Source organism: Lagenorhynchus albirostris, chromosome 17 (genome assembly GCF_949774975.1).
Source record: "Lagenorhynchus albirostris chromosome 17, mLagAlb1.1, whole genome shotgun sequence".
In the NCBI taxonomy this organism is placed as follows: Eukaryota; Metazoa; Chordata; class Mammalia; order Artiodactyla; family Delphinidae; genus Lagenorhynchus; species Lagenorhynchus albirostris.
The window spans coordinates 57,480,612-57,494,349 of NC_083111.1; the positions used below are offsets into that span (position 1 = coordinate 57,480,612).

Genomic DNA, 13,738 nt, shown 5'->3' on the forward strand with positions numbered 1-13,738 from the left:
CTCTTGAGGAGTTAAAAAAAATGTGTATAACCTATAGCTATACTAGATCATAGAGTAACATTAATAGCACTAACTGGTATTTTATTACCATTTTCCCTCCTCATACATAACAGATTCAATAGCAAGGAAATGAAAATGAAGGCTAACTACTTTTGAAGATTGCATAGTTTTCCTGCAGAGAATGTGAACAGCCTGGCCTGCTTAGTGGATGTGTGACCTGTGCAATCACACTGGGCCCCACTCTCAGAAAAGCCTCACTTTCGGTTTAATGCTTTTTTTTTTTCCTGCCATCTTGAAATTCTTAATTATTTTGAACAAGAGATCCAACATTTTCATTTTGCACTGGGCCTGGCAAAACATGCACCTGGTGCTAGTGGACATAAAGGCATATTTAGTACATATTCATATAAGTGCCTGTGTGTACACATGTACATGTACTTGTGTGTGAGTGCTTATGTGTACATGTGGTTGGAAAAAAGAACAAAAACTATGCTGAAAATAACGGCAAACCAAATCTTAATACACAAAAGCAAATAAACTTGCAGTAGAAAATAGTTTAAAAGTTCTTCATATTGTTAAGGATATGGCAAAGTTATTAAAACTTAAACTCTCCCAGAAAAAAAACAAAACAAAAACATAGTGACAATTATTTTCAAAGGAGGAGAGCTGGATATAGAATTTCTTAATGACTAGTTTTAATTCATACAAAGATTACTTCGGTCTTAGTGAAGAATCACTTTGATTTCTAAATAAAGCTATGTATTGAGTCACTTTTCAATAAGGAAACAAAGTAATAACATCTCAATCACTGGGATTAATATTTTCTTGTGACTGTGTATATACACAGAAAAACTTCAAAGAATCCTTTTGGAAATATCAGAATGGATATTTTAATGTTTTGTGAAAATTTAGTTAAACTGCAGTGACATCTCTCCCATATATAATTTTAAATCATTTTGATCCATACTACTTAGTGAGTGTAACTAAAGAGTACATTTTTATAAGTAGCAATACTTTAAACTGATTCATTTGGAATTATTCCCATGGATTTATATTTAAGAGGCAAAAACTTTTTACTGTAGTAACTAATGTGAGAAATTGATGGATGTGATGCAGTTTAAAACAAAATTTAAGAAATAATGATATGAATAAGAAGAATATTTATATAGTATCTTTCAGTGTATATGATGCTTTCATCCATATTGACTATCTCATTTAATTCTAACAAGCTTCCTTGTCTTCTCCATTTACAGAAGGGGAAACTGAAGTATGTTTCAGAGAGAATAAAGGACTTATCAATGCCACCAAACCTGTAAATGGTAGTGCCAGAATGCTTTCTGTTATGCCATACATAATAAAACATCATTGCCATTATCACTGATAAGCTTATCCATGTAAAGAATTTACTGTTAGTAAGTTTAAAATTCAATTTAAAAATGAAATTAGATTGGATAATAAAAATCTTCTCTTAATGATAACTCACTTCACACATAAGAGTATTTTGGACTGTGCACCTATGCCATGATTATTTATTTATGTTTTCTATATTCTAAGCAACAGGCTAGATATTTTTGCATTTATTGTCTGATAGCAAAAATAAACTAATTACTTATATTTTAGAAACCCTAAAGAAATGTACTATCTAAATCTCCTCAATTGATTTTTGTCTTATTTTAAAACAAGATTAATATGCTTACATTTTTAGAGAATTTACAAGATTCAAGAGAAGCAACTTGAAGGATGATTAGGTAGAGGAAGAGGAATGAAAAGGTGTTGAAATTAACAATTTCCCCTTTTCAAATATCATGTGGTTTCTTTTAGATTTTTAGAAAAATGTAAAATTGTGAAGGCTCTTTGGTAGTGTGAAACTTCATTTAATATTTAAAATGTACATTGGACTTTAAAAAATGTATTTCTTTAAAAGGAAAATAAACTGTCTTTACCATATGCTTTTTCTCCAGAATGCTTGCATTATATAAATAAAAATCACTGTGATAAATATTTGGTTCAATTTTGTATACCTCCTGGAATATGCCAAGTAAAACAATTACCTGCCCCTTATGCCATGATATTTCATTATAAACAAATGATTAAACAAGATAATATAAATAGATATACAAGTAAGCAAATATTATATAACTGCTAAGTAAAATCATTTCCTGAAAAGAATCTTAAATATATGAAATGGTCTATTAGGCAATGTTATTATATACAGCAGACTAAATTTATCTTTATGAAAAGATTTTCATTTTAAAGAAGAGAACTAAAAAGAAATGAGCATTTAAAAAATCTGTTTCAGGGCTTCCCTGGTGGTGCAGTGGTTAAGAATCTGCCTGCCAATGCAGAGGACACGGGTTTGAGCCCCTGGTCCGGGAAGATCCCACATGCTGCAGAGCAACTAAGCCCATGCGCCACAACTACTGAGCCTGCGCTCTAGAGCCTGTGAGCCGCAGCTGCTGAGCCTGTGTCCCACAACTACTGAAGCCCATGTGCCTAGAGCCTGTGCTCCACAACAAGAGAAGCCGCCACAATGAGAAACCCACGCACCGCGGCAAGGAGTGGCCCCCGCTCTCCGCAACTGGAGGGAGACCGGGTGCAGCAACGAAGACCCAATGTAGCCAAAAATAAATAAATAAAATAAATTTTAAAAAATAAAATAAAATAAAAAATCTGTTTCAGATGTACTTTTAGAAATTTCAGCATGTTGAACATACTGCAGCAATTTGTCCACACTACAAACAGCTGTCTTTGTTATGTTGAAAGATTATTGCTGAAGGAATATCATTGACAGCCTAAACTGAATCCAAGAATTTCTAAATCAGAAAGAAGTTTATGAATATCATCAGTCATTGAACAATAATGCTTTACACACAATACATAATTCCCATGTCATTTTTGGATATATTAATGCATATATATTATAATAGTACAATTCAAGCTAAGTAATTTATTTCTAACTTTTAACTCATTTCTTTAAGCGAAGAACACTGGAGGAAAGTTTCTTGTTACTAAAATACAGTGTTTATCATTCAGTAAATACATTCACAAATTTAAAATACCTATCTTGATTCAATTACTGTAATTATAAAAGTCATGACAGTAAGTCATAATGTCACATGGAGAATTAAAAGGGAGACTAGAACTGTCTTTAGTATAGGAATTATGTTTTCATTACTCTGTCCTACTTATTTAGTTGGTTGCTTGTTTTTAATTACCAAATAAAATGACTTTGGGCATAGATGATTTGATAAAACCTCACAGAATTGGGTGATTTAAAGGGTGAAGAGTAGTCAGCCAAATTAGAATAAAGACACATTTCCAAGTGCAGACAGCATCACAAACACAAGGACAGACACAGGAATGGGTAAGGTGTAGTGCAGGAAAGGTATGCAGGCAGATCTGGCTAGAGAAAATGGTTCAGGGAGCCACACTGAGGAGCCTGGATTTATCCTGGGCACATTATGAAGTTATTCAAGGTTTTCAAGCAGGTAAATGACCTGGCCACATCTCTGATTTAGAAATATAGCTCTGAAAATGGTGTGCATTGGGGAATGAAAGGAGGATGCAGTACATACAGTAGCTGGAGCAAAAGTGAGCACAGCTTTATAAAGCCGAGCCTGATCAGCTGTTGCAGAACATATGTGGAACAAATTGATAAATTGTAAATTGGCTTAATTTGTTAGTAGGCTTGTGTTTCTTTAAAAGGAAGAAAATAGTCTCAATCATATGCCATACATTCCAATTATAATACACAACAATATGGTTATGCATTTTTTCCCTAAAAGGTAAGATTTGTATAATACTGATTTTGACCTTTTTAATACTATATAATTTATTACACTTGGCTATGATTTTTTTCAAAATCATCATGGATACACAGGAATGCTTGGGAAATAAGAACTTTAGCCAACACATTGCTTTCATAGTAATAAACCTTTCTTGAATATGAGATTGTATAATTAATGAAGTTAATATAAAATGAATATGTGTAGATATCCAAATAAAAACTGACTAATGTCAATTCCAGGTTTTCCTTTTGTATTTTGAAGTTGTTTTAATTTTTTACAGACTTCAAATATTTTTATATTCTACTGAAAAACTTCATAGTCCTTAAGAAATACACTAATAATAATTAATAAACAAAATGACTCTAGATAAGGTAGGGCATTTATTTTATGACTTCTGAGAACATGCTTAGCTCCTAAATCACAAAAGGAAGATGAGAAAGAAATAAGAACTAAAGGAAAATTTTGCTAATTTTTTTCTTAATAACCATTTTGCTTTTCATAGGGAAAATAAATCAATGTGTGGTGATATGGTCACTTGGTTTTCAGTGTTTATTCCCACAAATTTCTAATTTACCTTTTCAGTGCAGCAGGATCCAGAAAGGTAAAAACTATATTTACCAGGTTCCCTGGCAGCTATAATTCTGTATGCTAATTACATTATACCAATTATATGTATTGTGAGATATCTGGCAGAAGGAAAATACCAATCTACTGATGCTTTTGACTGATTTTTTTCTGCTGACAAGTAAAGGCTTTAGAGATGTGCACTGCCCGCCGCCCCCACCTCCCAGCATTTTTACAGCAATCACTTCTCAAGCTTTATGGGTGCTGAAAAAGCAACTCCAATGGAAGAAGCTTCCCAGTCTTGGCTATCTGGTCACTCACTTTAGTTACAGTGATATGTCTTTGTCCTTAGGGTTTTCAGAGGATGCTGCTTAATTTCCTATCCTCTTGATTGTGGTGGAGTTTATAGTAGCTACCCGTGTAGAATTCCAGCACTCTTTCCTGGAGAACCATATCCAGCCAGCTTCTCCTCAAACCTGTTTCCAGGCATACCTCGGAGATAATGTAGGTTCGTTTCCACCAAACACCACAATAAAGAAAGTCACCTTTTTTTTTTGCTTCCCAGTGAATATAAAGGTTATGTTTATACTATACTTCAGTCTATTAAATGTGCATTAGCATTATGTCTAAAAAATTTACATATTTTAATTAAAAGTACTTTATTGCTAAAAAATGCTAACCATAATATTTGCTGGTGGAGAGTCTTGCCTTGAATTTGACGGCTGCTGACAGATCAGGGTGGTGGTTGCTGATGGTTGGAGTGGCTGTGGCCATTTCTTAAAATAAGACAACAATAAAGTTTTCTGCATCGATTGACTCATCTTTTCACCAATGACTTCTCTGTAGCATATGATGCTGTTTGATAGCATTTTGCCCAGAGAACTTCTTTCAAAAATTGTGTCACTTCTCTCAAACCCTGCTGCTGCTTTATCAACTAAGTTGATGTAATATTTGAAATCCATTACTGTCATTTCAAGAATCTTCACAGCATCTTTACTAGGAGTAGATTCCATCTCAAGAAAGACTTTCTTTGCTCATCCATAAGAAGCAACTTCTCATTTGTTAAAGCATATCATGAAATTGGAGCAATTCAGTCCCACCTTCAGGCTCCTCTTCTAATACTAGTTCTCTTGCTATTTTCACCATATCTGCAGTGACTTCTTCCACTGAAGTTCTGAAATTCTTAAAGTCCTCCATGAGAGTTGGAATCAACTTATTCCAAACTCTTGTTAATGGTGATGTTTTGCTCTTCCCATGAATCACATACATTTTTCATATTGTAAATATTATATTTCTTTCACACACAAAGTTGTATGAGATATTTACTAGTTTTAATACGTATCCACAGGATTAATACTCATATGGAGTATAACATGGAAAAGTGCGGAACTAAAGAAATAAGTCCGCTCTCACTCCCTCTTCTGAGAGAACATGGAAAAGTGCGGAACTCAAGAAATAATTCCGCTCTCACTCCCTCTTCCGAGAGAACTGGAATCACAACTAACTTTTGAGCAATCATCAACAGAAGACACTGGAACTCACCAAAATAGATACCCCACATCCAAAGACAAAGGAGAAGCCACAATGAGATGGTAGGACAGGCGCAATCACAATAAAATCAAACCCCATAACTGCTGGGTGGGTGACTCACAAACTGGAGAACACTTATACCACAGAAGTCAACCCACTGCAGTGAAGGTTCTGAGCCCCACATCAGGCGTCCCAACCTGAGGGTCCGGCAATGGGAGGAGGAATTCCTAGAGAATCAGACTTTGAAGACTAGTAGGATTTGATTGCAGGACATCAACAGGACTGGGGGAAACACAGACTCCATTCATGGAGGGCACACACAAAGTAGTGTGTGCATTGGGACCCAGGGGAAGGAGTAGTGACCCCACAGGAGACTGAACCAGACCTACCTGCTAGTGTTGGGGGGTCACCTGCAGAGGCAGGGGATGGCTGTGGCTTACTGTGAGGAGGAGGAGACTGGCAACAGAAGTTCTGGAAGTACTCCTTGGCATGAGCCCTCCCAGAGTCTACCATTAGCCCCACCAACAACCCAGGTAGGCTGCAGTGTTGGGCTGCCTCAGGCAAAACAATCAACAGGGAGGGAACCCAGCAGCACCCATCAGCAGACAAGTGGATTAAAGTTTTACTGAGCTCTGCCCACCGGAGCAACAGCCAGCTCTACCCAACACCAGTCCCTCCCATCAGGAAACTTGCACAAGCCTCTTAGCCTCATCCACAAGAGGACAGACAGCAGAAGCAAGAAGAAATACAATCCTGCAGCCTGTGGAATAAAAACCACATTCACCAAAAGACAAAATGAAAAGGCACAGGGCTATATACCAGATGAAAGAACAATATAAACCCCCAGAAAAACAACTAAATGAAGTGGAGATAGGCAACATTCCAGAAAAAGAATTCAGAACAATGATAGTGAAGATGATGCAGGACCTTGGAAAAAGAATGGAGGCAAAGATCGAAAAGATGCAAGAAATGTTTAACAAAGGTCTAGAAGAATTAAAGAACAAACAGAGATGAACAATACAATAATTGAAATGAAAAATACATGAGAAGGAATCAATAACAGAATAACTGAGGCAGAAGAACAGATAAGTGACCTGGAAGAGAGAATGGTGGAATTCACAGCTGCAGAACACAATAAAGACAAAAGAATGAAAAGAAATGAAGACAGCCTAAGAGACCGCTGGGACAATGTTAAACACAACAACATTCACATTATAGGGGTCCCAGAAGGAGAAGAGAGAGAGAAAGGACCCGAGAAAATATTTGAAGAGATTATACTGGAAAACTTCCCTAACATGGGAAAGGAAATAGCCACCCAAGTCCAGGAAGCAAAGAGAGTCCCATACAGGATAAACCCAAGGAGAAACATGCTGAGACACATAATAAATTGGCAAAAATTAAAGAAAAATTATTGAAAGCAGCAAGGGAAAAATGACAAATAACATACAAGGGAACTCCCATAAGGTTAACAGCTGATGTCTAGCAGAAACTCTACAAGCCAGAAGGGAGTGGCATGACATATTTAAAGTGATGAAACGGAATAACCTACAACCAAGATTACTCTACCTGGCAAGGATCTCATTCAGATTCGATGTAAAATCAAAAGCTTTGACAAGCCAAAGCTAAGAGAATTGAGCACCACCAAACCAGCTCTACAACAAATGCTAAAGGAATTTCTTTAAGTGGGAAAAACAAGAGAAGAAAAGGACCTACAAAAACAAACGCAAACCAATTAAGAAAATGGTAATAAGAACATACATATCGATAATTACCTTAAACGTGAATGGATTAAATGCTCCAAACCAAAAGACAGAGGCTCGCTGAATGGATACAAAAACGAGACCCATATATATGTTGTCTACCAGAGACCCACTTCAGACCTAGGGACACATTCAGACTGAAAGTGAGGGGATGGAAAGAGATATTCCATGCAAATGGAAATCAAAAGATAGCTGGAGTAGCAATACTCATATCAGAAAAAATAGACTTTAAAATAAAGAATGTTACAAGAGACAAGGAAGGACACCACATAATGATCAAGGTGTCAATCCAAGAAGAAGATATAACAATTATAAATATATATGCACCCAACATAGGAGCACCTCAATACATATGGTAACTGCTAACATTTATAAAAGGGGAAATCGACATTAACACAATAATAGTGGGGGACTTTAACACCACACTTACACCAATGGACAGATAATCCGAAACAGAAAATTAATAAGGAAACACAAGCTTTAAATGACACAAGAGACCAGATAGACTTAACTGATATCTATAGGACATTGCATCCCAAAAGAGCAGATTACACATTCTTCTCAAGTGCACATGGAACATTCTCCAGGATAGATTATATTTTGGGTCACAGATCAAGGCTCAGTAAATTTAAGAAAAATGAAATCATATCAAGCATCTTTTCTGACTAAAACACTATGAGATTAGAAATCAATTACAGGGAAAACAATATAAAAAACAGAAACACATGGAAGCTAAACAATACGTTACTAAAAAACCAAGAGATCACTGAAGAAATAAAAGAGGAAATAAAAAAATACCTAGAGACAATATGTTACTAAATAAGCAAGAGATCACTGAAGAAATCAAAGAGGAAATAAAAAAATACCTAGAGACGAATGACAATTAAAACACAATGATCCAAAACCTATGGGATGCAACAAAAGCAGTTCCAAGAGGGAAGTTTATAGCTATACAAACCTACCTCAAGAAACAAGAACAATCTCAAATAAACAATCTAACCTTACACCTAAAAGAACTAGAGAAAGAAGAACAAACAAAACCCAAAGTTAGCAGAAGGGAAGAAATCATAAATATAAGAGAAGAAATGAATGAAATAGAAACAAAGAAAACAATAGCAAAGATCAATAAAACTAAAAGCTGGTTCTTTGAGAAGATAAACAAAATTGATAAACCATTAGCCAGACTCATCAAGAAAAAGAGGGAGAGGACTCAAATCAATAAAATTAGAAATGAAAAAGGAGAAATTACAACAGACACCACAGAAATACAAAGCATCCTAAGAGACTACTACAAGCAACTCTATGCCAATAAAATGGACAACCTGGAAGAAATGGACACATTCTTAGAAACGTATAACCTTCCAAGACTGAACCAGGAAGAAATGAACAGACCAATCTCAAGCAATGAAATTGAAACTGTGATTTAAAATCTTCCAACAAACCAAAGTCCAGGACCAGATGGCTTCACAGGTGAAATTCTGTCAATCATTTAGAAAAGAGCTAACACCCAGACTTCTTAAACTCTTCCAAAAAATTGCAGAGGAAGGAACACTCTCAAACTCATTCTATGAGGCTACCATCACTCTGATACCAAAACCAGACAAAGATACTACAAAAAAAGAAAATTACAGACCAATATCACTGATGAATATAAATGCAAAAATTCTCAACAAAATACTAGCAAACAGAATCCAACAAGACATTAAAAGGATCATACACCATGATCAATTGGGATTTATCACAGGGATGCAAGTATTCTTCAATATACGCAAATCAATCAATGTGACACACCATATTAACAAATTGAAGAAGAAAAACCACATGATCATCTCAATAGATGCAGAAAAAGCTTTTGACAAAATTCAACACCCATTTATGATAAAAACTCTCCAGAAAGTAAGCAGAGAGGGAACCTACCTCAACATAATAAAGGCTATATACGACAAACCCACAGCAAGCATCATTCTCAATGGTGAAAAACTGAAAGCATTTCCTCTAAGATCAGGAACAAGACAAGGACGTCCACTCTCACCACTATTATTCAACATAGTTTTGGAAGTCCTAGCCACAGCAATCAGAGAAGAAAAAGAAATAAAAGGAATCCAAATTGGAAAAGGAGAAGTAAAACTGTCACTCTTTGCAGATGACATGATACTATACATAGAGAATCCTAAAGATGCCAGCAGAAAACTCCTAGAGCTAATCAATGAATTTGATAAAGTTGCAGGATACAAAATTAATGCACAGAAATCTCTTGCATTCCTATACACTAATGATGAAAAATCTGAAAGAGAAATTAAGGAAACACTCCCATTTACCACCACAACAAAAAGAATAAAATACCTAGGAATAAACCTACCTAGGGAGACAAAAGACCTGTATGCAGAAAATTATAAGACACTGATGAAAGAAATTAAAGATTATACAAACAGATGGAGAGATATACCATGTTCTTGTATTGGAAGAATCAATATTGTGAAAATGACTATACTACCCAAAGCAAGCTACAGATTCAATGCAATCCCTATCAAATTACCAATGGCATATTTTACAGAACAAGAACAAACAATCTTAAAATTTGTATGGAGACACAAAAGACCCCAAATAGCCAAAGCAGTTTTGAGGGGAAAAAAACGGAGCTGGAGGAATCAGACTCCCTGACTTCAGACTATATTACAAAGCTACAGTAATCAAGACAATATGGTACTGGCACAAAAACAGAAATATAGATCAATGGAACAGGACAGAAAGCCCAGAGATAAACCCACACACACCTATGGTCAACTAATCTATGACAAAGGAGGCAAGGATATACAATGGAGAAAAGACAGTCTCTTCAATAATTGGTGCTGGGAAATCTGGACAGCTACATGTAAAAGAATGAAATTAGAACACTCCCTAACACCATACACAAAAATAAACTCAAAATGGATTAGAGACCTAAATATAAGGCTGGCCACTATAAAACTCTTAGTGGAAAACATAGAAAGAACACTCTTTGACATAAATCACAGCAAAATCTTTCTTGATCCACCTCCCAGAGAAATGGAAATAAAAAGAAAAATAAACAAATGGGACCTAATGAAACTTCAAAACTTTTCCAAAGCAAAGGAAATTACAAACAAGCTGAAAAGACAAGCCACAGAATGGCAGAAAATATTTGCAAATGAATCAATGGACAATGGATTAATCTCCAAAATATATAAACAGCTCATGCAGCTCAATATTAAAAAAAACACACAACCCAATCCAAAAATGGGCAGAAGACCTAAATAGACATTTCTCCAAAGAAGACATACAGATGGCCAAAAAGCACATGAAAAGCTTCTCAACTTCACTAATCATTAGAGAAATGCAAATCAAAACTACAATGAGGTATCACCTCACACCAGTTAGGATGGGCATCATCAGAAAATCTACAAACAACAAATGCTGGAGAGGGTGTGGAGAAAAGGGAATCCTCTTGCACTGTTGGTGGGAATGTAAATTGATACAGACACTATGGAGAACAGTATGGAGGTTCCTCAAAACACTAAAAATAGAATTACCATATGACCCAATAATCCCACTCCTGGGCATATACCCAGAGAAAACCATAATTCAAAAAGACACACGCACCCCAATGTTCATTGCAGCACTATTTACAATAGCCAGGTCATGGCAGCAACCTAAATGCACATCGACCGACAAATGGATAAGAAGATGTGGTAAATATATACAATGGAATATTACTCAGCCATAAAAAGGATCAAAATTGTGTCATTTATAGAGACACAGATGAATCTAGAGACTGTCATACCGAGTGAAGTAAGTCAGAAATAGAAAAACAAATATCATTAACGCGTATATGTGGAATCTAGAAAAATGGTACAGATGAACCAGTTTGAAGGGCAGAAATTGAGACACAAATGTAGAGAACAAATGTACGGACACCAAGGGGGGAAAGCGGCAGGGGTGGTGGTGGTGGTGGTGTAATGAATTGGGTGATTGGGATTGACATGTATACACGGATGTGTATAAAATGTATGACTAATAAGAACCTGCTGTATAAAAAAATAAAATAAAATTCAAGGGAAAAAAAAGAAATAAGTCTATCTGAAAACAAAAGCACACATTTCTTAGGATTTAAAAATTTTGCACATAATAAGGTTGCACAGAAATTACTGGCTGTTTTTATAAACAGAATGAGGTATTAGTTAATCTCTAAAGATGAGTGCAAAGAGGAAAAACCATACACACAAAAAAATGCATAAATTCATACTAAGACCTAGAGCACCAACAATTAAGAAAGAAATGTGAAAAAATGTATAAAACAGCTATGATTTCACTACTACAAAATTATTAGCCAGGGATGAAATCATTAGCCACTTAACAATCTCTTGGCAATATTAAGTTTTCAACTTTCTTTCAGTCTAAATGTCTATGAGCAATACAATCACTTCCTTTACTCCAATTCTTCTGCATGGTTCTGTGGTAAATATTCAACCATACCTTTTTGAAGCTTTCAGTAGAAATTAACCAAGATACTGCTTGCTATACTTTGCTGAACGACTCAATTATACAGTTTGACATACATTTTGCAACCCGAGTCAGAGATGCTACAGAGCATGCAATTTTAAATTAGCAAAGGTTTCACTCAAAAAAAAAGCATTCAAGTTCACACAATTTAAATCTACAATAACTTTTAAAATTTAACCTTTAAATATTTATCGGCAAACTCATTCTTTCCTTGGTAGTAAAACTGGTCATGTTAATAAGTCCAAGGGCAGGTAGAGAAAAAAGACCAGGCAGAATTATAATCTTTTCTTAAAGAACCTGCCTAATCAGGGAATTTAATAATTAGCTATTCCTCTACTAACTGAATGTTGCTGAATTTGTCAAAAACAATTTAAATATATTTAATAGCTATGTCAAATTAAGTGAAATCATGCACTTGTCAAAATAGTTCACAAAAAATTGGTTCTGCATCAAAGATCCTGAAGAAGAGTCAACTAGTTTGGTTTAATGAGAACAGAAAAAGGACTAAATACTGTCCTGAACAGTCAGTGTATGTAGTAACCATGTTTCCTCTTTGTTGAGTGGCAGTCCTACAGTGCGTGCTAGATCCATGGAATCTATTTTCAGTCTGTACTGTATGTCGATTCGTGGCGGTGTCAAAACCACTAAAAGAAAACATTTTCTCCATATCTTCAAGCATGTCATCAAACAACCCACCTCCAAAAGAAAACTCCTGGAAATGGTGCCTTAGTCTACTGGAACCATCCTGGCATGTCTGGAAGTGATCTGCAAAACACGTCTTGGACCGAGTGTTTTGGTTTTGACCAAAAAAAACAAAGTCTTTAAATAAGTCACCAAAATTGAAGTTAAATGACTGCTCAGAAGGACTTCCACTAGCTCTTTGTCCTTTACCATTAGTAAGAGCACTATGTCCAAGTGTATCATATTCTTTTCGTCTATTAGCATCTGAGAGTGTTTCATATGCTTCTTCAATCTCTCTGAATTTTGCTTCAGCATCAGGTCTCTTATTTTTATCAGGATGGCACTTCATGGCCAACTTGTGAAAGGCCGTCTTGATTTGGCACTCTGATGCTGACTTTGGCACACCTAAGATACCATAGTAACTTTCTGAGGTCAAAATTAATTCGGTTACCGTTAAAATGCAGGTTTCAAAGATGAAAACTGACTGGGGAGTATTCATTTCTAATATCCTGACCCTGGCACCCTACGCGCATGTGGAAAACTATTGTTGCTGCTCAGCCCGGCGTCACTTCCAGCCCCAACCCCTGAAAGGGCAGCGCTGAAGACCACAAATGTTTTTAATGGCATCTAGAATGATGAATCCTTTCCAGAAGGTTTTCAATTTACTTTCCCCAGATCCATCAGATGAATCACTATTTATGGCAGCTATAGCCTTTTCAAATGTATTTCTTAAATAATAAGACTTGAAAGTCAAAATTAGTCCTTGATCCATGGGCTGCAGAATGGATGCTGTGTTAGCAGACATGAAAACTACATTCATCTTGTTGTACACCTCCATCAGAGCTCTTGGGTGACCAGGTCCATTGCCAATGAACAGTAGTATTTTTAAAGGAACTT

General features: G+C 35.7%; 2 protein-coding genes across 4 annotated transcripts in view; both read right to left on the reverse strand.

Moving 5' to 3' along the window:
• The window catches only part of CSMD3 (CUB and Sushi multiple domains 3), a 1,076,690-nt gene that overhangs the window by 480,981 nt on the left and 581,971 nt on the right, over positions 1–13,738 (reverse strand). The window lies entirely within an intron of this gene.
• On the reverse strand, positions 12,630–13,340 carry LOC132508406 (dnaJ homolog subfamily B member 9-like). Its single transcript, XM_060128567.1, has one exon. It carries the CDS (start codon positions 13,338–13,340, stop codon positions 12,630–12,632), a length of 711 nt encoding a protein of 236 aa, XP_059984550.1.